Source organism: Astyanax mexicanus, chromosome 11 (genome assembly GCF_023375975.1).
Source record: "Astyanax mexicanus isolate ESR-SI-001 chromosome 11, AstMex3_surface, whole genome shotgun sequence".
In the NCBI taxonomy this organism is placed as follows: domain Eukaryota; kingdom Metazoa; phylum Chordata; class Actinopteri; order Characiformes; family Acestrorhamphidae; genus Astyanax; species Astyanax mexicanus.
The window spans coordinates 6,353,922-6,381,668 of record NC_064418.1 but is presented as its reverse complement, the minus strand read 5'-3'; the positions used below and the strand labels follow the sequence as shown (position 1 = coordinate 6,381,668).

The 27,747-nt window shown below is 36.6% G+C and overlaps 3 protein-coding genes across 5 annotated transcripts; 2 read left to right on the top strand and 1 right to left on the bottom strand.

The window, feature by feature from the left end:
- Nucleotides 1-358: 358 nt before the first annotated feature.
- On the bottom strand, nucleotides 359-10,247 carry tfdp1a (transcription factor Dp-1, a). 2 transcript variants are annotated; one of them, XM_007227873.4, is made up of 12 exons: nucleotides 10,139-10,247; nucleotides 6,952-7,036; nucleotides 6,791-6,857; nucleotides 5,679-5,782; nucleotides 5,403-5,524; nucleotides 5,098-5,263; nucleotides 4,274-4,420; nucleotides 3,609-3,677; nucleotides 3,350-3,501; nucleotides 2,871-3,037; nucleotides 1,970-2,048; nucleotides 359-1,705 (listed from the first exon to the last, which is right to left on the bottom strand). In XM_007227873.4, the coding sequence occupies exons 2-12, from the start codon at nucleotides 6,961-6,963 to the stop codon at nucleotides 1,567-1,569; spliced, it is 1,224 nt and encodes a 407-aa protein (XP_007227935.2). In that variant the 5' UTR covers nucleotides 6,964-7,036; nucleotides 10,139-10,247; the 3' UTR covers nucleotides 359-1,566. The 2 variants fall into 2 exon arrangements, with proteins under 2 accessions (XP_007227935.2, XP_007227936.2); XM_007227874.4 differs by lacking the exon at nucleotides 10,139-10,247 and adding an exon at nucleotides 8,222-8,343.
- Nucleotides 10,248-12,542: 2,295 nt separating this feature from the next.
- dcun1d2a (DCN1, defective in cullin neddylation 1, domain containing 2a) lies at nucleotides 12,543-18,713 on the top strand. 2 transcript variants are annotated; one of them, XM_007227871.4, is made up of 7 exons: nucleotides 12,543-12,649; nucleotides 14,944-15,160; nucleotides 15,336-15,504; nucleotides 16,174-16,304; nucleotides 16,396-16,478; nucleotides 17,454-17,550; nucleotides 17,756-18,713. In XM_007227871.4, the coding sequence occupies exons 1-7, from the start codon at nucleotides 12,647-12,649 to the stop codon at nucleotides 17,833-17,835; spliced, it is 780 nt and encodes a 259-aa protein (XP_007227933.1). In that variant the 5' UTR covers nucleotides 12,543-12,646; the 3' UTR covers nucleotides 17,836-18,713. The 2 variants fall into 2 exon arrangements, with proteins under 2 accessions (XP_007227933.1, XP_007227934.1); XM_007227872.4 differs by lacking the exon at nucleotides 12,543-12,649 and adding an exon at nucleotides 12,708-12,818.
- A 1,356-nt stretch (nucleotides 18,714-20,069) lies between these two features.
- Nucleotides 20,070-27,529, top strand: cdc16 (cell division cycle 16 homolog (S. cerevisiae)). The gene is made up of 18 exons (XM_007227870.4): nucleotides 20,070-20,260; nucleotides 21,546-21,600; nucleotides 21,781-21,878; nucleotides 22,071-22,109; nucleotides 22,305-22,445; nucleotides 23,227-23,386; nucleotides 23,510-23,604; nucleotides 23,746-23,879; nucleotides 24,072-24,151; nucleotides 24,234-24,283; nucleotides 24,391-24,464; nucleotides 24,579-24,704; nucleotides 24,808-24,960; nucleotides 25,090-25,153; nucleotides 25,608-25,669; nucleotides 26,576-26,711; nucleotides 26,883-26,973; nucleotides 27,079-27,529. Exons 1-18 carry the CDS (start codon nucleotides 20,213-20,215, stop codon nucleotides 27,306-27,308), a joined length of 1,836 nt encoding a protein of 611 aa, XP_007227932.3. The 5' UTR covers nucleotides 20,070-20,212; the 3' UTR covers nucleotides 27,309-27,529.
- The last annotated feature ends 218 nt before the right edge of the window (nucleotides 27,530-27,747 follow it).

Here is a 27,747-nt window from a genome sequence, read left to right as displayed (position 1 = left end):
AAGTTGAAGGGGTCTGATTACCATTCCATAAAAACTAAAACATTTGAAATTAAATGTAAAGAAATCAATAGCTTGCACATAACTTTAAATAGTGCTGTCTGTTTAAATTTGTTACGCAAGAACTAAAAATTATTATCAATCAAAAATCTCTTATTTAAACAATATCTGAAGTATACAGATATACTTTTTTTTTTTTTTTTTACAATATTGTCCAGCCCTAATTTGGACAGGTGGCAAGACGGTAGGGAAAAAAACTGAAAACACACCAATCATATTTGCATTTTGTGTGCATGGGGCCTTTCAGGAACCTCTCACTATTTCACAGGTATCAGGATCCAAAAACACAGAAAAATATATAAAAAAAGGTTTATTGTAATTAGTACTATTCTATTAAATGTCACAAATAAATGCATTGAGTTCATTTTTTTTAAAACATTATATTTTAATTTCCAAACTTATATTAGGTTACAGAAAAGTTACTTTTGTGGAGTCAGTACAACAGTTTCTTCTCTCTTTTTTTAAAGATTTCCAATGGGAGCCCAAACAAACCTGTATCCCACACTGGGATACACATGAATAAATCATACACACATACTCCGTAGTGTTACTGACCTGGAGAGGAGGATTCTACAAACTAATCTTCAGAGGTTCTGATACATTATGCAAACAAAGTACCTCAATTTCCTATAAATTTCAGTGGGTAATAAAGTTTTTTTAGATACCTGATGCCGGTCAGTTGTAAAATGCGTAGAGCGAACAACAGAAGTTCACCTCTAAAGCTCAAATAAGAGAAAGAAAAAAAAAATGGCTCTTCAAAAGAACTCCCTAAAACAGCTGCCCACAGAATAACAGGAAGCCAAACACACATTCACACACATACACACAATCATACACACGCACACAAACACACATACGGGAAATCTACAAAAGAAAGCCATTAATTCATCCAATCATACGAAAAAATTGTCCGTAGATCCAAAGACATGCCCCAATGGGGCAAAATGGCAGCTGGCTGTGCAGATTCTTGGAGTCAAGGAGACAGCCATCTTGAATTTTCCAAATGTGAATGAAGCCAGCACTTTCCAGGGGAAAAATACAAATCAAAAAGGAGATAGCCTAACTATTTCACACAGAGGTCAAACTACACATTCTCCAGCAGCAGGTGGTGGGCTGGTTGAGAGAGACAGGGTTTTCTTCGCAAGGCTGCGAGGAAGGATCCAATGAGTTGTGCTAATCCGAGTGGAGGCCGAATGGCAGAGTGCTGCTACTTCAAAGTGACTCACCTTAAAAGTCCTTCTGTTGAAAACTTGACCCAGCAGGATCAAATGATCTGCGCTAGCACCAAACGCAGTGTCGTGATTTAACAGGAAAAGCCATACAGCAGAAAGAGCAGGATGAAAACAACTCACCCCTTTAAAGTCCATGCTCTTCAATGCCCGTATCAGAGATAAAAAGGGAGATAATCTAGGTGTGCTAGAAGAAGGGGAGAGGGAACTTGCGTGACTGATAAATCCCTTGAAGACCGCCTCCGGAAGAATTGCAGACAACGAAGTGAAGATGCAAGAGTTAGTCCTCATCGTCGTTCTCATCGTATTCCTCGTCGTCATCATCGTCTCCCATATAAGAGACTGGGGTTTCCACGCGAGAACCACTGTAGTGTGAATCGTTGGAGCTGGAGGCCATCGTTCCGTCTGCTCCACTATCACTGGGGACAGAGAAGAAGCAACAGATACAGATATTAAAATTTAAATAAAAGCAATTATTATAATAATCACAAAATTAACAATATTAACAAGATTAACAAGAACAAGACTGTTTTGCTGCAGTCAATTGCTACACATTTATAGAGGTTAGAAACGTGAAAGAAAGATTGTAGGGGTGGGATTGAAGCAGGAGCAAATGTTTTACAGGCAAATGGTCTGACAATTCAAATAATAGTCAACCCCCAAAAGCAGAAAAGATCACTTACCTGCCGACATGAAAACGACTCCCATTAGTGGATGATGCCCCCATCATGTAGACATTACTGATCGGGCCTTGTGCCATCTCTGCAATACAAATACAGAAAATACTTTTATTGTTCATGATTATGCAGGATTAAGGCATTGTAGTATCGTTTTTGCAATATGCAGTATAGTCACATTGCAGAAAGTACAATGTTTAGAAGTAGGACTGTGTCATCATATAATTTGCAATATATTGTGACAGTAGTAATATGATAAAAAACAAACAAAAAAAAACCATTATAATAGCAGTACTGTGCATTTGTTTTACTTTTTACTGAGGCTGTAAGGATATTTTTGTGTTTGCAGTTTAAATTAATGCACTCAATAATCACATATTTTTTATTTATTTGGTATGTAACATTACTTTTATGTTCATTCATATCTTTTGTTACAGTAATGTATTCATGCCTGAATTTTTATATTACACTATATAAAACTGCATAATAAAAAACATACTGCAATTAGTGGTGTTAATCAATTAAAAAAACATTGTTCAATTACACAAACAAGCTTTTGTGATTCATTGTAATATATTGCATTTTCTAAATATTTTATATCAGCTATTTAAAAGTAAATTAAAAGAATGAAAGCAAGACTGACTAAACTAATTCATATTGGGTGTCAATCATTAAAAAAAATATTGAATTAATCACAACATTACGAGACTAATCATGATTACAATGGGTTAATGCATTAACATTGACAACGCTAATTGCAGTGCGAGTTGTTTTCCAATATTGTCCTGCCCTTCTGCAATTACACTGCAGCATTAATGTATTATCATCCTGTAGTATCATCCTTTAAGGTTACTCACTCTAAGTTCATGTAAAAAATGAGATATGCAGTAAACAAACATTGTCTGACCTGTAACATAAGGCTCTAGTGCTTTGGGCACAAGACTCCTGGCGACTTTTAAGTCTTCTGCAGAGCATTTGCCCACCTCCAACCCACACGCCATGCCCATGCGCTTTAATACCTCAATGTCATCATGGATCTCAAACATACTGTCAAAGTTGAAGAGGTACTCAAACCTGCACAACAACAACACCGAGGAGAAGAAGAGGGTATAAATTAGTGTGTATGAATTTTTTTTTATCAGACAAACAAACATATCATATAACACAAGACTAAAAATGTTTCTCCACACAGTCTAAAACCACAGAGTATCATAAAGTAAACTGTGTTTTTATGGGGAAATTGAGATGTGAAATACATGCTCAAACAAGTAAGCAGATACACCTCACTTTATGGTCACATCATGCTAGTATGCATATGTATTCTTAAGAACCATATCTAATGTAGGAAAAAGGAGCAATATACACCAATAGAAAGTCAGTGTTTACTTGTCATTGGAGATGCTGCAGTCTATGACTGTTTTCTTGCTGGTGTTTATGATGATGAAAGGCAGGTGAATGACTGAATTGTCCGCTGGCGGCCTGTTTGTTTGCTGCTCTGACTGACGGTTACGCTGCACAAGGTTCTTAAAGGCAATTTGCTGCACACAGACATTACAACAAAATTTACATTAGCATAAATCACAAACAGAATATTTAAATATATACACCTTTTAAAACAAACAAGCGTGCCCCTTAATTTACCCACCTGTAAAATGAGCTCTTGGAGCTGTGACTGTTTTTGTTTAATTCTCTCCAAACGTCTTTGTCTCTCCACCTGAAAGACAAAAACAAAATTGCAAATCTCACATATGAAACTCTCAAAACTGCCTTCTTCCACCAATAAAACATTGCTCTAATGCAAACTGTAGGTTTCCCAAATGATGTTGAGAAGCAAGAGTGCAATAATAACATTAATAACCTCAATGCTGGACTACTGCAAAGCCTTCCTTGCTGGATGCTCCTGTAAACCAGTAAATAAGCTCTAACTGGTTCAAAATGCAGCAGTTGGGGTGCTTATAAGAACTAGAGAAATCGACCATGTTACCACAATTGTCTCATCCTTACACTGGTCCCCGTTAAAGCTAAATGATATAGCAAAACAGCTTTAAAATAATGATAATGCTCCACTGCTTCAAATCTTGCAAAACCCTACATCTTGCAAAATCCTACAACCCCGTCACATACTTTCACTTACTTACTCATTGTTAGTTAACTTTACTACAAAAACATTCAAAGCATTCAAAGTTCCCTAACTTTGCCCTGAAAATAGTACAAATATGTCTTGGGGTGGGGGATACTGAATTGAAGAAAATGAAGAATGATATATGCTCAGATATATAAGCTCAGACCTAATAGACCACTCGAACCCACCTCTAGGTTCTGACACTCCTGAGCAGAGTTAGTGGGGAGTCCGATCCACTTGATCTCTTTCTTCTCTTTTGAGATTATGTTCATGGCCATCAGCACATTCAGGGCATCATACACCCGCCGCCGGATATTCTTCTGATCATATACGTGCTGGGGAGGATGAGAAAAAGGGAACATAATTAAGAATGCACCAATTTAAAATTAACTCACTGATAACACAAGATGAGGCAAGACACAATACCAGTTTTCCGCCCACAAAGACACAATTTTACATCATAACTTAATATTTCAGGGATGTCCTGATTTCATACAAATTATAAATAATATGGATGTGTTATCTGCTATTTTAAGCCAATTTCTTCCAGTTTTGTCTCATTTTTAAGTATGCTGCCAAAAGAGCAATGTGTAATAATAATCTCCTCCCATGCATTTTACTCCTAAATTATGATGGGTTATAAATTTAACTATAGTGTAAACATTAGATTTGACCATGGGAAATAGGCCATGCACACACATTTTAGGAAGTGAAATCACAAGGCATTCTCAGCCCTTTCTAGTCCTTTCAAATCAGTTATCAACAACAATATATATACACAATTCTAACATGAAGTGATTTTACTGCAGCATTTTTGAAGGAACAGGAAGCAGAGTTTGACCACTTTTCTCAGAGAATAAAAATGATCAAAAACACCAAATATTAAACAGCAATGGTGAGGTCTTCTATACAGCACTTTGATTAACACATATGTATTAAACATGTGTTCAAAGGTGTGACAGAAAGAAATTATAAACATAACTAAATCTAGCAGTTGACAGAAAACACTAACCGCTTCGTTTGGGGAGATGTGATTGTCACCAGAGCTGAATTCAGCCACCAGCTCATCTGCTACTTCGTTGTATGTGGTGACACCCTTCCTTTGCACCTTCTCACAAACCTTCATAGAGAAATGCCTCAGACCTTTCCCATTCTTATCCCCTTTCTTACTCCTCTTCCTGTGGACAGAGTATTAACACATCAGCTAAGCAAGGCCAGTCATTAAACCAGACAGAGAGGGATTTCTTAGACCCCTGTGCTGTCAAACAAAATTACAGTCTGATAAACTTGTGTGTGAACGCTTCGGTGTTGGCTCACCCCGAGGACCATGGCGAGGCATCAGGGGGCTGGCTCTGAGTGATAAACTGAGAACTGGGTGTGTGGGGGCTGTTCATAAGAAGCACATTGGAGCCACTCGGCCTCTGGGGTGTCCCAATGACCTGTACAGAAAACATGAGTAAGCAAAACAGTTACAACCTGAAATGGCAGTCAATTCTGAAAGATTTATTTTCTACAATACAGTGTTAATTTTTATATCCGTACGAGTATTAATAATTTATGTTTATTGGAGATATAGCACTGTTGTATACTTACCATCTGTGGAGCAATGTTGACATTGGAAGGACCCAGTGTTTTTGGTAACAGTTGTTTTCCCACTCCAACTGACTGTGGATGTACAGTCACTAAAGACAAAACTCCTAAAGGGTAAAATGCAGTTAGAATATAATATTTAGTGCTGGGTTCGGTAAATGTCGGGCATAGGTTAGTGAATTCCTAGCTCAAACACGACTCATTCATCTCATTTATTAACTGACTAACTGGATTAGGGGTTATGTTTGAACAAGAAAACCACAATTATACTAAACATTAGCTGCTCAGGACTATAATAACTAAATAACCCTGACGTAGAATGCACTGACAAGCCTATTTAATCCAGTCACTTTAATAAAGCATAGCACCTGTCTCAGGAAGCAGAACAGTGCATCCTTTTTACTGATCTTGTAGTGAAGGTTTCTGGGGAAACGTTCTGGTCTATTATTAAGTTCTTTAATATAGTCACAACCGAGATGTTAAGAACTAGCACACATCTTGCATTTGAATGCAATTTATGTCTGGATTGTATTCGTATATACTTAGGAAAGATCGGTAATGTGTAGTGTTCATCATACACAAAGAAAATTTGATTTCTACTGCCAAATTAACACACAAAGCTGTGAAACATTGGAAAAAAGTCCATCAAAAATATGCAATGTGCCTAATTTGCTTCTGATAGCTTATTGTACACATCGTTTGTTCATTACTACTACCAGTGTCTTATCAAAATGCATGATCCATTAACCAATAGATCAAGAGATTAAGAGTTAGTTAACAAATAGATCAAGAGTTATTATACATGTTATACTATGAACATAGCAAAACTATGAATAGTATTGTTTTAGATTCTTCCAGTGTTGGAACTCTGCTTGACTTTTCTCCATGTTTCACATGAATAATGTCTGGCATTCAGGACAAACAGCTAATCATGAGTAAATGAGAGATCTATAATTTTGGTAAGTAGAAACTTAGTTCGGAACACCATGCAAGGCAGAGAAGCTTCATTAGACAAGCCTCTGAAAAACCACCCCTAAAACACATACCGTGTGAATTACATATTAGCCTTACACATAAAAAATGCACCACTGTAATATACAACTAGAACTGCCCACCTTTTCCAGGGCTCAGATTCTGGTCTATGAAAACTTTCAGCTCCCCATTGGCCTCAATCAGATCAGCCTATAGAGAGGAAGGAACAGAATGAGGACAAACTCTATGACATGCCAACAAACAGGCACTCACATGTAACCAAAAGCAAAAATAAAACACTTACATCTTTGGCCATGATCCTTGGGGAAGAGGAGCAAAGGCTTGGTCTAACTAGAGAATCGGAGCCAAATGTTCACAAAGGAGTATGCCTGTAAAAGAAACAGAAGAAAGCTTTTGGCACAAATGTCCATCACTGGTGTAACCAAGGTCACAGGCACACACTTCTTTCAGGTTTGTGTAAAAAAGAGAATTTCAGCAAAGAGTTCTATATAAAACACAGAATGGTTCACCTAAATCAACTTTTAAACAGAATATAGGCAGACTGACCACAGCTGAAGAGCAGTAGAAGACTGTAGAAACCAAACCAATACCATGCACTAGACTCTTGCCGAATTAGACTTGGGTTTAACCCTAGGCTTGTCACAATAACTAAGTGTACTTGGTTGACTTGGTTGATTTATTCTGCAAGAATGTATTGCCATAAAATATATTATTGTTATTTTAACAGTACTCATAAAACAATAATCCAGATAATCACTTTTAAAGAGTAATAAAGTTTTAATTAAGAAACTTCAGACGTTGGAATATAGAAAATGTTTAAATATTGTAGATAACACATACATACAATAAAAGCAAACAGTGTTTGTGAATACAGTTACAAGCCTGACCATTCATGTTAATGGTTCTCCTTGTTAAGTAAACACAATGGGAAATATTTGTTATTAAAATTAAGTCAATATATTAAACAATAAGTCTGTAATATAGCTTAACTAACTATTGTGACAGGCCTTCCTAGTTAAAGCACTTTTTATTAAATATATCTTGCAATAGTAACAAATCTTATCTAGCTAATCCAAATGATACAGACATGGAGATCATGATAGATCTGGTGGTTCTAGCTTGATAACTTTTTTATATTTTGCCTAGAAAGTATATCATTGCTACAGGCTCATTTTTGGACAGCAAAAAATGTTGGCCACGAGCTGCAGGGCATTATTAGTTTGTTAGCTAGTTAGCTAGCTAACATGGCTATGCATCTTTCTTATAATCTGCTTGAAAATCAAGAAAAAGCAACAAACAGGGCCAGGCAGTGCAGAGCATGCTAGCTAGAAGAGTGAGCTAGCTAACAGCAGTTAGCTTAGCTAGTTCTGAAACACGTTGTTTTGTAGCGAAACCGTCATTTAGAGGCAAACCAAATGTGATCCGTTCTACCCAGTGCGATTATACACCTTTGCAAAGCTTTGCAAGCCGACTGGTGGTACACTGGACATCTAAAAGCGAAGTAGGAAAACTTTCCACTGAACTTAAAGTCAATACTGCTTCGTTTACCCTACCTTCTTGGGTCCTGGGGTTTTGTTGGCATAGCTCACTAGCTTAGCTAGCTTTAAGGATAGAGGAAGAGGAGGTCTGAAAGCCCCTCTCACGACAGGAAACAAAACTAAAATAATATTCATATAAAAGTTTTTATTTGCGATTAAACGTATTTCTTATGACGGACCACTGCAAACGCCGCTGGCCATTATTTATTATGCTTTATTATGCTTAATAACATGCCCACTAACTTCACATCAACAAAATGGATGCACATGAACACAAGCAAGACTCAGAAAGACAGAAAAAGAGAGAGAGCAGCTGCTTGTCGACAGTATTATTATTATTATTATTATTATGAGTTTATTCACACAGATGAATAGTTAAGTCTAATCATCTTCATGCAAACAAAAAAAAACATCGACAAAACGTGCTCTCGTTTTAATGTGATCTGCATTTAGGCAAATCTGTAACAGATAGCTAACTTAGCTAAGCCAACTAGTTTTTATGTGAGAGAGAGAGTAGGTTTGTATTTGTGTTCTCTAGTTTAAGATAGCTTACGTTGCCTTGCTCAGTGCAGCTTGTCTAAGACAGTGAGTATTTCTCAACCCTGCCTGGTGCTGTCGGCCCACTGCCCCAGCTAGTCAGCTAACTACACTTTTTACACGCTTTCACACGTTTTCCCCGCTCCCAGCAAACCTCATCCAAATAATCAGCCCATTGCTGAGTTAAAGTGTGTGGTGGTGTAGCAGGAAAGCACTAAAATGTGCAGGGCAGTGGGCCGATATGACCAGGGTTGGGAAAAATAAGATGTGGGTGAAGGACGACGAAACTGAATGGTGTATGTGTGTGTGCATGTATGTAACGGTAGCTAACCCTAGCTAGTAGATACAGCTATAAGTGAGCTAGCGTTTCATTCTAACAGCGAGCTAGCTAACAGCTAGTTATTACAGTATATATGCTCTTATATATAGAACCAGCTAGATGAATGTCATTGCTAGGTAGCAAAATAATAATCATATTAGTTAGTTAGGCCAGTGCTTGTGCTAGATCAGCCATATTTTACATGTGAAGGCAATTGAGATTATAAGCTCGCCTGTTCAAAGCTAGGTTATGTCCCAGGCCTTATTAAACAACAATTGATAAATGTGGAGCTTAGTTAGCTAGCTGGTAAATAATAAAGATAGCTAACGTTAGATAGATTAGCTTGTTAAACCTAGCTACATAGCCAACCTAGGTTTTAGCCAGGATGACATAAGTAATCCAGCTAGCTAGTTAACTACTAGCTAAACAAGGAACTAGCTATAGCTAGAAAATTTGCTAGCTAACTAACTAGTTGGGCAGCCATTCAGACGATAATGCAAACGTTCAGATAAGGGAGATGGTTGCTAGCCAGCCAGCTTGCTAGCCAGCTAGTTAGCTTATGGCTTGCTTAACAGCTAACCTAGATAGCTAGCTAACCTTTACTCTGACAGATAGATCGATAGCTTAGCTAGCTAGCTACGTTACAAATTGTTATACGTTAGCTGGCCACCTATTTGGTCGCAGCTTGTCTTAAGCAACAAGTATGAAGATCTGGCACGTCTCTACAACAGCAGAAAAAATGCTTGCTTGCTAAGCTAACTAGTTAACTAATCTAGTTAATACGCAGACGCGGGCGACCGTGAGTTATTTCCCCCTCAACGTCGGCCGACAGCACCGCTAGCTCCTCGTTCCCAGACCGCTAAGCTAGCTAGCATTAGCTAACTGAGTAGTTAACTAGGCAGCGAAGACTGACACTGATAGCACCGGCTAACGACCGGTTAAGCTAGCTCTTAACCTCACTTACGTTCAACAAACAGAACAGAAAACCCTGTAACAAGACACATAAAAGTGCCCCGCTTCTAGTCCTAACCGCGGTTTAACATGTCCAGCGCTATAATCAGAGTGAAACGGCTTACAGTCGGCTGCATTCACGGTTTGAATGAAGCTCCGCGCCGAGTCCAGCCTGCACCCTCTCCTGCTCCTCCGAAAACTGAGCTTGGCGGTGTCCAAGACCGCTACAATCCGATTGGACGAACCCCCTGTGACGCTACAGGTTCGTTTTCATCCAAGCCGCGCCTTTGCACCGCTGTGATTGGCTAGTGCAGTGCCTGGCCTTATGTTGTGTGTCTCTGATTGGTCAATCTGTCTCGGCTCCTCCCTCCTCATCCACCTCCTCCTCCCATTTCTTAAGGACGCTCAGAGTAGCAGCTGGCATGAAGACCAACCAACAAAGCTCGTGAAGTTGGAAGAACACCAATTTTTTACACTTAATTTTTTCCTAATTTTTGATATGTAACTGATAAAACGCTATACTATGGAAGCCCATTTCCGCCACCTGAAGAAAAAAAAACGTCCTCAACTAAGTCATAATTATGGGATAGTAAGTCATAATTATGAGATAAAAAAGTCATAATTATGAGATAGTAAGTCATAATTATGAGATAGAAAAGTCATAATTATGGGATAGTAAGTCATAATTATGAGATAGTAAGTCATAATTATGAGATAGTAAGTCATATTTATGAGATAAAGTCATCTCATAATTATGACTTTCTATCTCATAATTATGACTTAGTATCTCATAATTATGACTTAGTATCTCATAATTATGACTTTTATCTCATAATTATGACTTAGTATCTCATAATTATGACTTTTTATCTCATAAATATGACTTACTATCTCATAATTATGACTTTTTTATCTCATAATTATGACTTACTATCTCATAATTATGACTTACTATCCCATAATTATGACTTTTCTATCTCATAATTATGACTTAGTTGAGGACGTTTTTTTTTCTTCAGGTGGCGGAAATGGGCTTCCATACTATACTTACCGTGACCACATTGATAAAAAAAATGTGTTCAGCATAATGAGTATTTAAGGTAGAAATAATATGTTAGGTAGCTAAATGTCTATTAGAAATCTTTATTAATCACATTTAAATTAACCTTTACGCATACTAATAACAAAATCCTGAACGTTTACACCTTCTGGTGTAGAGTATCCAAAAAGTGTTTTTAAAGAATGATCAAGCACTGTTTAGTCATTTGACTGCTTATCTAAGAACTAAAGCGCAATGCAACGTACCATCTGTGTAATACAGATAAAAACTATGAGCTAATCATTCCCTTGAAGGAGCTATCATGACTAAGCTTGATCAAATTGACCCAAATGTAGCTGTAGTCTTGGTAATTTTATGTGTGTAAAGAATAATGTCAGTCTATATATATTTATCTATTGATTGATTATCATACACAAGCCTAAGTCTAACATTAAATATACGAATACAACTATTAAAAAAGCACTGGCTGCAAGACAAGAATAATAAAATAAAGTTCACAGTTCAAGATACATATAGGTACAGACAGGGACGCAGATCTCTTAGTCCCAGGCTTCTCACAGTATGTTTGTGTGTGTGTGTGTGATGAACACACATAATGTACATGTTGGGGTGTGGTGTGGTGTGCTGACACTGCAATTTTTTACAGACCTAATCAGTAATAAGACTGAAGTCTAAAAGTTAGGAACATTTTGTGTAGCCCTGCTGGTCATTTAAGACCACCAACCTTAGGCCAAGTAAGAGCTTCATCAGCAAACCTTAATGCAGAGAGGTAATGAATATAAACATTGTACCTACTGTACACACAACACAAAAAATATAAAAGATAGAAGTTCAATGCGGGGATAGCTTATATCCTAAAATCCTGTGAAAAAAAACTCGATTCTGAAGTTACTTACTATCACTATGAGTGTAACCTATCTAGTATAGTATAGTAGAGTATAGAGAGAATATATCATATGAAAGTGGCATAACATAAAAAGTAAGTAGCTAAATATTGCCTTGAAATGTTTAGCTGGTTTATTTAAGTTTAAATAAAAAGCTACAAGAAAGACGCAGATTCATATTTTTATCTTATTTAAATCTGAATTAAAGCTGATTTTTTTTTTAGATTACAACAACTACTTAGTTTTTTTGACTAGTTAAGGTTAACTGAAAAAAGAGTGCTATTAGTAGTTTAAAAAGAAAAGCTACCAGAGCAGCACATATTCTTATTTTTATTTAATTAAAATATTATTAACTGAATTCAATTGAATATTTTGTTTAGTTTTTGGTAGTAGAAAAGAGAAATTGTTAGATTTTTAAATATTTTTTTAAATAAAATGTCTATTTTTTTGGTTGTTTAAAGAGTGAAGGTTAACTGAAATAGGAAAATTCACTAAGAAAATAAAAGTGTGTGTGTGCTTGGCAAAAACGTGTAGTTTTTTAATCGTGTTTCCAAGACTAACTACATTTCCCGTCATGCAACAGCACCAGTGCGCATGCTCCGTGCTCCTCTAGCGCATTCCCTCGACGCTCACGCGCAGCCGTATATGGGACTACTGGGTATCAATTTGGTGAAACAGCGGGTGATAAAATGGTAGGTGATCTGGGGAATTATCAAACGGCGGTATTTGGCGTTGTCAGCGGGCGGAGGCGGGTGTGTGTGCGGTGTGCGGCGGTGGCGGCGCTCGGGCGGGCTGTGGGTCCGGCTGGGTGTCATGTCCAGAGTGTGAGGGGTGCAGAATGTAGTGGTGCTGAGCAGGAAGGTCAGTTGTTGATATTAGAGTCCGCCGTGGCCCCGCGCGTACCTTTCCCTTTTTGGTGTGGAGGCTAGAGCGGCGGACTGCCCTCGGGGTAGATGCGGTCAGACTGCACAGCCCCTCAGACTGTAGCCTCAGCCCTGGGTCAGTCTACACTGACCGCAGCCGATTACTTTTATTATTATTACTCTTAATAATTAGGTCCTGCTTAATTGGATGTAGTGGTTAGGTCGCCTTGTCGCTGTCCATGAATTAACCAAGGCACCAGCCTTTCTGTTAGACTATTATTAGACTCATATTCAGCCTTTGCACTGTGTTTATGTCTGTCTAAAGCTTAATAATAATAATAATAATAATAATGGGCAGCTTGTTTTCTCCTGTCACTCCAACAAATGCTTTAAAAATAGTTATGGCAAAATTCTTATTCTGCATGATCAAAATAACTACTGCAAGCTGTTTTAGTTAGTGTAAAATTAAACTAACATCTACCCATACAAGACACACTAACCCACTTTTACTAGTAAGAAACCAGCTATAACATTTTATACTAGTAACAATATTAAATTTATCTTTTAACTACAGATCTATACTTTTTATTCCATTCTCACTAACATAACCAGGGTGACATATACGTAATAATGTCATTTATACTATTATTATATTTTACCATTGACTTACTCAGGTTCCATGTAATTTTGCTCTTTGTTATCTAAATTATAGTACATTCTTTTACACCAATAATTACTAATTTACTAATAGATATTGTAATTCTAGATATTTATACAAAAGTAATTCAGACTAATGCACTGTCGTGCATGCAAACACACAAAGCTGATGGCACATTTCCTCTTTTCAGACTGTTAAGTGTGGAATATGGAGCTACACTTGCTTTTATTTTTGTAAAAACTCAGTTTTACTAAGTTTAACTAACTTAACTAAGTTAAACTCAATAACACATTCCAATATTTTATTTTAAAATGCATCAAAATTACCCTGAGATACAATAATATGGTAAAAAAAATCTCATCTGCTATGTGTAAATTACACTGCACCTTTATTTTTGTCCCCTTTGCAAAAATACAGTTAAGTATCAGCATTAAAAATAATAATCATAATTTTATCCATGATTTAGTCCCATAATATTTTTGTGGTTAAAATAACTTTTATTTTATCCTTAAAATAATTATAAGGGATTGTCACCCATAATAAAAACCTAAGTGTTTTAACACTGATTCTTTTATTCACATTTTAATACATATTATCAAAAGTTTAGTCTTAATGTAGAAAAATTAACTAAGTTAAGATATCTCTAATTATGTTTTGACCAGTATGTTTTGAATAGTATGCGCGTTTAGTCTACAGTTTTAGATCTACAAGCTTTTAGTGGTGAATTGTATTATTAAAAACATCTAAAATTACTTAAAAGATATTCTGTCCTGACTGTACAAAGATATAGTCGACATAATGAGTTTATAGCTTTGTAGATACGAGATACGATATCCTTACTGGTAAAAATGTCATAGCTGACACCTTAAATTAAAACCTTAAAAGTTTTTACTATAAATACTGCATTAAGGGGATCTGGAATAAAGTTTTGCTAGTATAAAAAAAGTTAGGACATGTATTGCTGCCGTGATTTTAGATAAAAACGGCTTGCCATAAATAACCATTTCACAACATGGTTTGTTTTTTTGCACTGGGTGCCCCGAGCTTGTCAGAGCCCGGTCATCTCATGTTACAGGCCAACTGCTAGTTTTGCAAGTGTCCTGTCGCAGTTCAGTGTATGTGTGTGTGTTTGTGTGTGTGTATGTCTTCTGCTTGAAACTAACAAAAATCTCAACCACTTGCTTCAACCAAACACTTACATGTGTCGGCGGTGGTGATTTGAGCACCCTGATTGGAGCAGGTGTTGGGTTATTATAACCCGAGTGTCTGATTAACACCCTCTTTCTTACCCAGTGTCTTTTTACTGTCAGCGTCTGCCCTGCCCTGCCCTGTCCTGTGTCTCTGAATGTGTGTATCTCTGCCTCTCAGTATATTTGCCTGTCTGTGTCTGTACACCCTGCTCTGTGTCTTTATTCGCTTGTCTGAGTGTGTGACCAAGGTCCTCTTCTCCTTTGCGTCCATTCAGCATAAGTTGAAGTCTTCACAGAAGGACAAGGTACGGCAGTTCATGTCCTTCACGCAAGCAGGGGAGAAGACAGCTGTTTACTGCCTCACTCAGAATGACTGGAAATTAGAGGTGGCCACCGACAACTACTTCCAGAACCCAGATCTCTACTTTAAGGAATCCATGAAAACCTCAATCGACAGAAAGAAGCTGGAGCAGCTCTACAACAGATACAAAGGTAGCTTTTAATACCTTCAGTAGCTTCAGGAGCTGCTTGTGTGTTTACAACTTGTTGAAGGTTACTCCAGAGCAAGAGTGGTATGCAGGACTCACTGAGCATGATCTTGTTTAGTACTATTGACTCATCAGTGTTTGTGTTTATGAGTTTGAATGTACTATTTTGTGTCTCCCAGATCCTCAGGATGAGAATAAGATTGGGATCGATGGAATACAGCAGTTCTGTGATGATCTCAATCTGGACCCGGCCAGCATAAGTGTTCTGGTTGTGGCGTGGAAGTTCCGAGCAGCAACGCAATGCGAATTCAGCAGAAAAGAGTTCCTCGATGGCATGACAGAACTGGGGTATGCTTTGATATCATCAAAGTACTGTTTAAGCCCGGGGTAGGTAATGGGGCCAGAATCCAGCACAGTTTACTGATTTTCCTGCTTTAAGTCTATGTCCATACTGCTGGCCCAGATCTGCTTTTTGTTTTTAGATTGATTAATTTTTAATTGTCTGGTCAGCCAGAAACCACATGAATTATGACTTCTACAAATCAAATCCAAATTACGTTTATAAATTCTTTGAAATGTAATTACAATCAGATTTAAACAGCTATTCGTATTAGTCAGATTTAACTGTGTCTTTTGTATTACTCACAACACAAAAAAAAAACAATGACCTGCATTCAGAGTGACGAAAGGTCTAGGGTCCCAAAAGAGCACCAAAGGCAAATCTGATTTGAACAGTTAACAGGTAACAGTTCCGACACTTATTTCAAGAGATCTGAAGAGATCTTTCAGAAATAAATCTGATATACTTGCAGTCTGAACATAGTCTGAACAGCCTCACTGAGCCTGGCAATTAACAGATGAGTTGAATAAGATGTGTTTGATTAGGAAAAGCACAAAACTGTGCAGGAAACTGCCCACCCCTGGTTTGAACACATTGTTATTATGGCAAAAGCAATCCTGTGATTAGGTTTAAGAGAAACATGACCTGTGCCTCTCCTTCTCTCCTCTGGCCTTCAGGTGTGACAGTCCAGAGAAACTCAGGGCTATGCTGCCTCGACTAGAACAGGAACTTAAAGACAGTGGAAAATTTAAAGACTTCTATCAATTTACATTCAACTTTGCAAAGAATCCTGGACAGAAGGGATTAGGTAATAGTGGCTATGAATCTATAAACAGCGCACCATTCATAATATTCTAATTTGAATGCGTTTTGTGAATTCATGTTTGTTTCTGTTTTAGATTTAGAGATGGCAGTAGCATACTGGAACCTTGTCCTCACAGGCCGCTTCAAGTTTCTTGACCTCTGGAACAGATTTTTATTGGTGAGTTTGCAGAGTTTCTGAGAAACGCTAAATGCTCAGACAGAAGGGAAACAAAATGTTTTATAAAGAAACTTGTAGGTAGTATTTAGTTTTTCCACTGAAATCTGGAAAACATTGGCATTTTAAAAACTATTTTTCCAGTCATTGCATGTGTTTGATTATAGGAAAACAGGTTTAAAAAAAAAAAAAAAAAAAAGTCCTAAAATTTAAGCTGTTGCATTTAAGCGATCCTAATTTTTGGCTACCAATACCCTATTTAATGAGGTTGTAATGCTGTCATGTTGACAGATGCATGTTTTACAGTATTTGTTATAAATGGACATACGCTATTGGCATCTCTTCTTTGTGAACCAGTCATTTAACTGTGTTGCCAACCTTTTAACAAACATTTGCTTGCTTCCACCAGTCACCTATTCTGAGCCTACATGCAATGTTAAAAAGAAGAACATAAGGCACTATTTATTCACATTTAATCGCTAATGATACTTGAAAGCTTTTACAGTGTTCCTGACTTTTCTCCTAACTTGGCTTCTAGATAGCAATTGTTAATTCTCAGATATACAGATTGATTTGCATCTTATGGAAAAGAGTTGAGCAGCTGTTAAGTAGTACATCCAATAACCATGTATGTGTAACCAACTGATATTGAGAGGCCTTTAATACACTCATTGTAAGTACAACCTGTCATGTAAGGAAGTAATGGAAATGTTTTTTTATAAAAAGAATGGCAACCCAGAAGTGGGGAGGTTATTTGAATATTAGGTGTAAAAAAATATTCCCCTTGTTTACTTATTTGGCCATTTGAATAAGAAAACAAGTAAGTGAACATTAAACCTTCTATGATTTTTTTTATTAGAATACTGGAATGAGGAACACAGGAATTGGAATTAGTAACATTCATTAGTGAATGTTCCAGTTTTTTATGATCAAATACTGTCTTTTAACACTTTCTTCTTTTTGCTCCACCCACCATAGGAGCACCATAAGCGATCAATTCCCAGAGATACCTGGAACTTGCTTCTGGATTTTGGCAACATGATTGCAGATGATATGTCAAACTATGATGAAGAAGGTAAAAGTGAAATTTTTATTTGCATTTCTTTTAAAAGTTATACATAACTTGTTTAGCCCTGTGCTTATACTTTCTGGGTTGAGTTAATTAGCATGGTGTACTTGCTGGGATCTAGAGCAACAGTTTGGAATTAATTTTAAGAAAGCTGAGAATAATCCTCTTTAAAATGTGGAATCGTAATCATGTGACCACTGTTTTATTTTAGGAGCATGGCCAGTCCTCATAGATGACTTTGTGGAATTTGCTCGGCCAATCGTGACTGGATCAAAGCGCAAAGCTGTATAGGACTGGCTCGGCTGTTTAACAGCTTGGGTCTTTGTCGCCTCACTGAATTCAGCTTTTTTTAAAGACTTGTATAAAATTGCACACATGTACACACACTCACACACGAGTAAAAAAAAAAAAAAAAAACACTTGAAACCGCCAGGCTTGATGAAGACAGAACAGGATAGAAAAGACTCAGGAATCAAAGCAGTACAAAGGAGAAGAAGTATGGATGGAAGTGGAAGACTGAAGATTTCTTTTAGTACCGTCACGTGCACGATGTCAGCTGCTGCTGCTGCCGGCAATCTAATCCTGTCCAGAGACCCTGAGGGATTCTGGGGGATCTCCGCAAATCCAGTACCTCATCCTCACAGCAGACATTGTCACACTTGCACATCTATTCCATTCACATTCTGAATCATAGAACACTAGGAGCCCAACGGAGTGATGTTTGTTTCCTGAGACATTTCTTTTCCTGGATACGCACCTCCTGTAGGACTCGACAGGGTGAATAGGTCAGATGCACTTTCAAAGCCAGAGACCCCTGGACAGAGCAGCATGGAGCTCACACCACCAGCACAAAACTTGTTGCCGTTGTAAAATACTGTATCTACTGTAGCAGTATGTACAGAAATAAATATTATAAATAAACAATATTTTATAAAACATGAAAAAAGGCATTTATAAATGTGTGGGAAGGTGATTTGTGTAAAGTAACAATGAATGACTCTTCTTTAATGCCTCGATATCATGTTTCATTTTAGGTCATGTATTATGCTAACATCTGCTCTCTTTAGCAGAATCTGGTGTGACAGCAATGCCATTCAGTGTTTCTCTTTTTTTGTTTCTCAGTCATCAGAGTTATGTAAAAATAAATTATAAATTATTGCCCAAGTAAATCCTGATGTCCTTTGTTTATGTTCTGTTCAGTAACTGGAAAAAAGAGTATCAGGGCAAATTGCATGTGGCACAAAAAATTCTTCAACATGGATTAAACCTAATCTTGTGCAAAATGTTGATATCAGTAAACTACTAGAAGGATGGAAACATCCCTCCAAGCACTAGCTGTACTAGTAATAATTACTTAACTATGTGTGATTAATATTCACTGTGCAGGGTGACCTAAAGTCCAATTATTATTATTATTATTATTATTATTATTATTATTATTATTATTATTATTATTATTATTATTATTATTATTATTATTATTATATTAATGCTCGTCTCTACATTCTACTAGTGTCTCAAGATAAAGAGATAGTAACTCAAAATAATGAATTAGTATCTCGAAATAATGAGATAGCAGTTTACTTAATAATGAGAAAAAAATGGGCTAGATTTTTTTTTTAGGTGGCAGGAATGGGCTTGCTTGGGCTTGAGTCACCGTGTAATATTTTCCTGCTCAGGAGCGCCATCATGTGCTAATTTAGAATTAAGACCATGAATGTTTATGGATGGACAAGTCAAGAAACAAACAAACAAAAAATAATATAATATTATATTGTCCAAACTTACTACTAAAACGTATGAGAAATATTTAATATTCCTAATATTTAGTAATTAGATTGTTGGATAAGTTTTTTTTTCTATTTGTTTCAACTGAACTGGGGAAACAATTCTTAAATAATGGAACTAAAATAGATATACTATTTATTTATACTACATTAGCAAAGGTAACTAGATCTATGTCTAGAACTAGAACTATGTCTTAACTACTGTCTATTAATAACTGAGACTGCTAATTGATGTACCCTTATTGTAACTTAAGTGTTACAGAATTATTAGAAACAGTTGAACTAAAATATTAATCAACCCTTTATGAAAAATAAAATAAAATAAAATAATAATCACAGCTGCTTTAGCATTTTAACAATAATCTCCTAAGGCAACTGAAATGTGATGTTTTGTGACATTTTGTGAAAAAAAGAAATATAGCATTACAGAAATTAATAGAAATAATAGTAGTAATAGTAATAACAAGTGGGTTGTTGCCTGAGGACAACAACATGCTATAGAGGATTAATACGAAATGAGTTTTCAAAAACCTAACAATTTTTAAGATAGCTATTATTAGCCATTTATAATATAACTAAAGGTTTGTTTTCTAGTGTTATTCACATTTTACATGTTGAAACTCTTTTTTTATATATATATAATGGATATACGGTTTATTATACTTTTTAATAATGCTAGTTAATGCACGGTAATGTCCCGGATGAGCCAATGGGAACGTGTGTGCGGTTGTCGGTGTTTCTGGGGGGGCGTTTGTAGAGTTACACAGAGTTGAGGCTGAAGGCGGGTTAGTGTCTGGGTTTGAGAGAAACAGCGGCGCCTTTTCTGCCTCAAACCTGCGCTGGCATGACACGGGGCTGTGTGTGAAAGCCAGAAGATCAGCATGAATCTCGACAGACTGCGGAAGCGTGTGCGCCTTTATATAGATCAGGTAAGAGAGGCCGGAGAGGCTGAACGCTGGTGCGGCCGTTACACCGATAGTGTTTAGTAGGGAAATAGCCGCTAGCTTAGCTAGCCTAGCCTGGTACTACTGTCTCAGTACTGAGGAGTGTAGTTAGCTAGCTAACAAGTTAACTAACCTGCCTAACTACCTAAAGTAAATTTACACAGCTATAGTTACCACACACTGTTAGAACTTCAGTGTATTAGTGCAGTATTCAGTGTGTAACGTTACATACTGATTCTTCTTTATAGCTATAGCTACTTATCTGTGAGTCCTGCTATAGATAAGTTAAGTTACCTAACTTGCTAGGTTAACCAGCTATCTAACTTATTTAGTGAGCTACGGCTCACAGATTTGACAGCTCATTCTTTATTTACATCTCTAATCAAAAGTGTTAATATTAGCAAGTATAGTTATGTTATTTATTCTCTCACCAGTGGTGGAATAATTCCACAAACTATTTAGCTAGTTAACCTTATTAAGTTAAAGGAGAGATACACAAGCTAAAATCCAATAATAATAAAAAAACATCAATAAAGTCTCCTCTTTATACATGCACTTTCCCGAAAGTACTGTAAAAAATTTCCCTTCAAATATAGCTATGTTTAAGTATAAGAGTTATCATCAGTTATTATGGCTTGAACTACAGTTTTTGTAATAAGACTCTTGCATCTAGCCAACTCATTTTACTTGAAAAGTAACTCGTTGTTATTTATTCTTTTTTAATACACTGCCTGGCCCAAACAAAAAAGTCTCCATCTGGATTTAAGAAAAAGGCAAATAATCTGGTGTTAATGCTGCAGTTGGTCAGGTCTAGGTTCAGCAACAGTATGTGCTGAAAGAATGAGGTCAGCTGACCACTCTTTTTTTGTTGGCAACTTTTTTTAGGCCAGGGAGTGTAGAAAGTTGTGTAATAAAGGTGTTAAAAGTTTTGACGTTTATTACTCAGATAAAAGTATAAATACTATGGTATAAAATACAATAAAAGTTAAAAGAAAAAAGTTAAAGCATCAACTCAAGCTTTTTGCTAAATAAAAGTGTAAAAGTACTGGTTTCAAAACTACTTGAAGTATAAAAGTAAGAGACAAAAGCTTAGGCGCCACTGTCAGTAAAGCACAGATGGTGAGAAAAAACGACTTCAGTACATTGCCTATGACTAACCAGTAGTTTCATTAGTTAGTTGAAAGTTGTCCAAAGGTAGTGGAATATGTTCTACAGGTCATCTAAGTAATCCAACTTCATCAGTGTCTCACTTTCTTATTTTTTTTTGCAGCAACAGTATCAGAGTGCTCTCTTCTGGGCTGACAAAGTAGCATCTTTATCCCATGGTGAGTATTAAGCAATTTGTTTGTGCAGTTTTTTAGTTGTTTTTAGGCAGATTGAACCCTGACATTTTAGGTCCATTATTAGGTCTGTTTTGGAGATACAAAGTTCATTGCGTGACTGTGACTGTACACTATAACTAATACTGAACTAATGGTCTTTTTATGTTGTTTTTTTCCCCTCAGAGGATCCTCAAGACATTTATTGGTTAGCACAGTGCCTTTATCTTACTTCTCAGTACCACAGAGCCTCTCATGCTCTACGCTCTCGCAAACTTGACAAGGTAAGGACTGATACATGGATTTTAACAAATGTAACACAACAGGATAGCACTTAACTCATGTTAATAATTTGTTCAGCTTAGTTTATACTAAAATATACTATATACGTTTAGTAATGTGCTTTAAACAAAATAATAAAGCTATTTTTAAGGGAAAATATGTTTCTGATATCTGTGTTATGTTTTCTTCCTAAGCTTTATGGAGCTTGCCAGTATCTTGCTGCAAGGTGCCATGTGAGTATCTGTCAATCAAATGACTCATTTGTGTTATACTAAATATGAAAAGTTTCAAGCCTCTATTCTATTTTTAACTTTGGTCATGCAAGAATTAAATTATCTTAAATTCTATTTCTTAAATTCTATTTCTATATTTCGAAATTCTATTTCAGTGTCCCCACCACTTCTAATTTATTTTCCTTTTGATTTCAGTATGCTGCCAAAGAATACCAGCAGGCACTTGACATTCTGGATATGGAAGAACCAGCAAGTAAAAAGTTATTAGACAAAGGGCTAAAGGAGGAGGCTGGCACTAGAGAAACTGCCAAAGAATGGGAAATGTCTCCAACTTCAGTGAGTTTTTTTTTTTCTTTCTTCTGCTTATAAACATTAATACAGAAACATACAGTACTGTCTCTGATATGCAGACATGTTACTTGAAATGCGTATTGGCAAGACCATATGCGCATCACTGTGCAGGGATTACGATTTAAAATATCGCAATATATTGTAGGCAAGGCTATAGTTTGCTGTTGTTTAAATACTTGAATGATCATACTATAATATTATAAATGATTATAATTTATGGAAAAATCTTTTTAAAAGAGTATGTGTTTCATTGAAAGATATATTTTCTTTCTGTAAAGTTAGTGTTTTGAAAACAATATTTTTGAATGGAATTGAAAGTATGAAGTATATTCTATAGTAGCTGTTTCATTATTTATTATATTTATTGAAGATAAAGATTATTTCAGTGATGTCTGGGTGTGGCTGGAGATAATGAATGCAATTGTCAGTTACATTCAGTTAATGGGGGGGTGGGATCTAATACATTTTAATGTGACAAATGGACAAAAATAGGAATAATTAGAAAGGGAAAAACACATATTTACAGCGCTGTACCTGTGTCAGTCTGAATAATATAAACTTTAAGTAAATTTTAAGGCAAAGTTATGTTGAAAATTAATGTGAATGGCGCAAAATTAGATACATTTATTGGAATTTATTACCTTTCATGTTTTTATCATCTTCAGTAGCTTAAGTTTGTGGTAGCACATGCTGTAATTTGTGGTAGCGCATGCTGTAATATGGTTGGAAAGTGTTTCTGACTCCCTGTGGCTGTTGTGTCCCTCAGATCAGTAGTTCTATCTGCCTCCTGCGGGGAAAAATCTATGATGCCATGGACAACAGACCTCTAGCCACATCCAGCTACAAAGAGGCCTTAAAACTGGACGTCTACTGCTTTGAAGCATTTGACCTTTTAACGTCTCATCACATGCTGACTGCTCAAGAGGGTGAGAGAAACATTTATATCTATGCTGGCTGTGTACTGTGTGTACTGTTCTGTGTGTGTATCATTAAGCTATCGAGATATTCCACTAGAGCCACTCATTTTTAGCTTATGTTCCTCATTGCAGAGAGAGATTTCTTAGATTCCCTTCCCCTAAACCAGCAATGTACAGAAGAGGAGGAGGAACTGTTACACTTTCTTTATGAGAATAAGTTAAAGAAGGTGAGAGACTGTATCCATGTTCTTTAGTTGTTTGTGCATTATTTAACATTAACAGATTTGTGTGTAAATGTAATTCTTTAGAATTGTGGCTGAAAATAGTAATAATTATTGATGACTAAAATTCTTTGTTTTTATTGACAGTATAACAAACCTAGTGAGATGGTCGTACCTGAATTGGTCAATGGTCTTCAAGACAACTTGGATGTAGTCGTATCTCTTGCAGAACGACATTATTACAACTGTGATTTTAAGATGTGCTACGCTCTCACATCAATGTAAGTAATTTATGAAATTTAACTAAATCAAAGTTAATTTTTGCTTGTTAGAAACACTGTTCCCCACACTGTTTTCTGAGGTTGTATTGTAGGACCAGTGGTTCACTGTATATTGACTTAAAACCAAAAATCTAAGGAGATGTTTTCTCAAAGGCCACATATTGAATGTTTCTTGTATGTTTTTCTGACCAGGGTAATGGTGAAAGACCCATTCCATGCAAATTGTTTACCAGTGCACATAGGAACCCTAGTGGAGCTGAGCAAAGCAAATGGTAGGTAATACACATTACAGATACTTTACTCTTTAACTTGAAACAATTTGTTAGTAACTTTATTGTATTTGTTTACCTGTAGAATTGTTTTACCTCTCCCACAAGTTGGTGGATTTATACCCAAATAACCCGGTAAGTGAACTTTCCTTTGCATGTTCTTTTTTTACCTTTTGTACCTCTTTTATTATGTCATATATGTCATGTTCAGTTATGATCTTATGAATATTGTCATTACCTAGGTGTCCTGGTTTGCTGTTGGATGCTATTACCTTATGGTGGGGCACAAAAATGAACATGCACGGCGATATCTAAGGTAAGATCTTCACTAAAAAATTGTTATTGAAGAAGCACATGAATCAGCTTTGCACTGAATACACAAAGAAACACCTTATAAGTTGTCATTAATGTTGTTTTGTTTGGATTCCAGTAAAGCCACCACATTGGACCGCACGTATGGGCCTGCTTGGATAGCGTATGGCCATTCATTTGCTGTGGAGAGTGAGCACGACCAGGCCATGGCAGCTTACTTCACTGCTGCCCAGCTCATGAAAGGGTATGTGAGCCTTTAATTCTCAACAAATATCAGCGTTTGTTTACTGTAAACGAGAAACAAGATAGGAGATTCTGATCTTTAATTATATTCACTGATTCACAAGGTGTCATTTACCCATGCTGTATATTGGCCTGGAGTATGGACTCACGAACAACCCAAAGCTGGCAGAGCGCTTTTTCAGCCAAGCTCTAAGCATTGCACCAGAGGACCCCTTCGTAATTCATGAGGTTGCCGTGGTGGCCTTTCAAAACGGAGAGTAAGTGAACCTTTTTACAGGAAATGGAGTATAAATGTTTAAATGTTACAGTTCTCAAATTAAGCATATTTTTTTTTATTGTGCATTTTGCTTCTACCTTGCTGATTAACCCTATTATATTTTCTGCAGCTGGAAGACAGCAGAGAAGTTGTTTCTAGATGCAATGGAGAAAATCAAAGCAATTGGAAGCGAGGTAATTGTTCAATTAACAAGAAGTTGTCAATGAATCAAGGAATTGCTTTCTATTGACATTTCTTAACATTCAAAATGAAAGGTTCAAATGCTTTGAATGGTTATTTCATTGATTTTAGCCATAGAAGAGTCACTTTTGATTCTACAAAAATAGAGATGTGATCCTGAAAAATCTAAGAAACCATCGCTTGATGTTAAAAAGTGATTTACTAATTTAAAAACGGTATCATGTCTATTATAAACCAGGTCTTTATGGAACTAGAAATGCCTCTTCTATGATCACAAATCTTATTCCATAAGGGCTGGGTGCAGATTATCATTCCAGTAAAGAAGCAGATGCACACCTCAATCAGCTGGTTAAATTATCTCATCTTTAAACATCTGCTTAGTTATACAGTGTGTGCTCTTGCTTGGTTTAAAAAAAAAAGATGTAGCACTGCTTTTTTTTTTTTAAGGTAACGGTGGACAAATGGGAGCCATTGTTAAACAATCTTGGTCATGTGTGTCGGAAACTAAAGTAAGTCGAACACTGAACGGTGTTGTCTGTTTATTTGTCTTTATTCTGCCATTTTTCTTGCTGTAGTCTCTAATCTTTTTTTGTGAGCCAAGTTTGAATATCTATTATAGCATCTGTCACTCAGTCTGTCGTTTCTTACAATGCCTAATTACTTCATTACAGATGATTCATTTGTGTTTTATGAGGCCTTTAAGAGGTGGTGCTCTGATTATGCTCAATAGGCCACATTATTTCTAAGTATAGTGATGATTTAACTAGGAACTAACCCAAAAAGGACAGGTTTCAAAAATTACTCAGGCCGGAAATTTTAATGAAGAGCATTCAGAGAGCCCTGGACACATTGAATTTCTTTTTTGCCGTTTATTCTCAGTGCCTCATGAATGGGGTACTTGATCAGTATTCAAGTGCTGAATGAATTATGCATTGCTGCTTGCTGGATTTCAAAGACACTTGCAATTGGTACTTCAAGACAATGCTACCCACTTTTCATTTAAGTGCTCTTTTTTGGAATGAGGTGTTCTTAATGTTTGCAAAAAGGAGGACCATCCTCATTGGTATTTGAAAACACTTCATGTACTACCACTACCGTTGGGTACTACTCTGTTAAGATAATTCATTTTTATTCATTGTTGCTAAATAAAGTAAATGTTTATATTTATATGTGGCCTTTATTGTATATGAATAACATGCCAGTCATGTGATCACGTAGAGCAGTGATTTCCAATCTTGATTCTGAAGGGCCTTGTAGTGTTTGCCCTCTCCGATCACACCTGATCCAGCTAATCAACTGATTCAAACCACCAAAATGTATAGGACAGACGACCTCCAGGACTAGGGTTTGAAACCATTAAAATATTAAGATGTAAAGACAACATAAATTAAAATGTATTGTTTTTTTTTCTTCAGAAAGTATGAGCAGGCTCTGGAATACCATCGGCAGGCCCTGGTCCTCGTTCCACAGCACGCCTCCACCTACTCAGCCATTGGCTATGTGCACAGCCTCATGGGGGACTTTGAAAGTGCCATTGACTACTTTCACACTGTAAGTTATCCAGCTGCTTTTATGGATGCTAATTTTCATATCATTTTTCATCATTAAAAAAATTATATATATATATATATATATATATATATATATATATATATATATATATATATATATATATATATGAAAATATTAAATAAGCATATGTGTGAATACCTATATTTTCAGGCACTTGGTCTAAAAAGGGATGACACGTTTTCTGTCACCATGCTCGGCCACTGCATCGAGATGTATATTGGTGACTCTGACGCCTATATAGGTAGGTTATGAAGCAATAAGGCAATAATGATTTCCAACACATATTTCCAGCACATACTATTATGCCAGTAAGTGTATAATAATTGTTTTTTTTTTTCTATCATAGGGACTGACATCAAAGACAAAGTGAAGATGATCCCCGGCACGGCAGCTCTGAAGAAGATACTCAGCACTTCAGCTGAAGACAGTGACAGCCAGACCCAGCCTCTAGAGGAGAGCAGCGTCATGGCCCCAGAGACACCACCAGCTGATGCCTTCCAGCGCTTCCTCTTAGAATGTGACATGCGTGAGAGTGACATGATGCTAGAGACCTCCATGTCTGACACCAGCACGTGATAGTGGAGACTGCACTCCGAAGAGAATGGAGAGAAATATATACTGACAATTGAAAAAGACTGAGAAGAGAAATACGAGTGTTCTGAGGAAGACCTCACCTGCAGCACTCCCCCAGATCTATGATGAAATTTCTTTTGCAACCGTGGAGAATTTATTATGAATAAATGTACTGAGATAAATACATAAAGGCTTTTAATTAACAAAAAGTAATACAAACCATACACTTTTGTCAGTATTTTTACTTTTACTACAGCCTTGCAGCACACTATGCTGTAGACAACGTGTTTTCTCAACGCAGAAGTGTAAACCAGCCTTAAGATGAGAGAGATGCATGCTGTTAATTACACGTGTGCATGAGGGCTACCTTGCGAATCCTTCATACGTTTGGGACGTTGGTTGTGCATGTTCTTAGGAAATAACGCTATGTGTGTGCATGGTG

Coding starts and splice junctions, on each gene's coding strand:
- dcun1d2a (XM_007227871.4), top strand. Junction 15,161..15,335: donor GCTCTACAACAGATACAAAG/GTAGCTTTTAAT, acceptor TGTGTCTCCCAG/ATCCTCAGGATGAGAATAAG. Junction 15,505..16,173: donor GATGGCATGACAGAACTGGG/GTATGCTTTGAT, acceptor TCTGGCCTTCAG/GTGTGACAGTCCAGAGAAAC.
- tfdp1a (XM_007227873.4), bottom strand. Junction 3,502..3,608: donor TCCAAGAGCTCATTTTACAG/GTGGGTAAATTA, acceptor GTCTGTGTGCAG/CAAATTGCCTTTAAGAACCT. Junction 2,049..2,870: donor ACTAGAGCCTTATGTTACAG/GTCAGACAATGT, acceptor TTTGTATTGCAG/AGATGGCACAAGGCCCGATC.
- cdc16 (XM_007227870.4), top strand. CDS start 20,213: ATGAATCTCGACAGACTGCGGAAGCGTGTGCGCCTTTATATAGATCAG. Junction 24,961..25,089: donor GTGGCCTTTCAAAACGGAGA/GTAAGTGAACCT, acceptor TATTTTCTGCAG/CTGGAAGACAGCAGAGAAGT. Junction 25,670..26,575: donor CATGTGTGTCGGAAACTAAA/GTAAGTCGAACA, acceptor TTTTTTCTTCAG/AAAGTATGAGCAGGCTCTGG.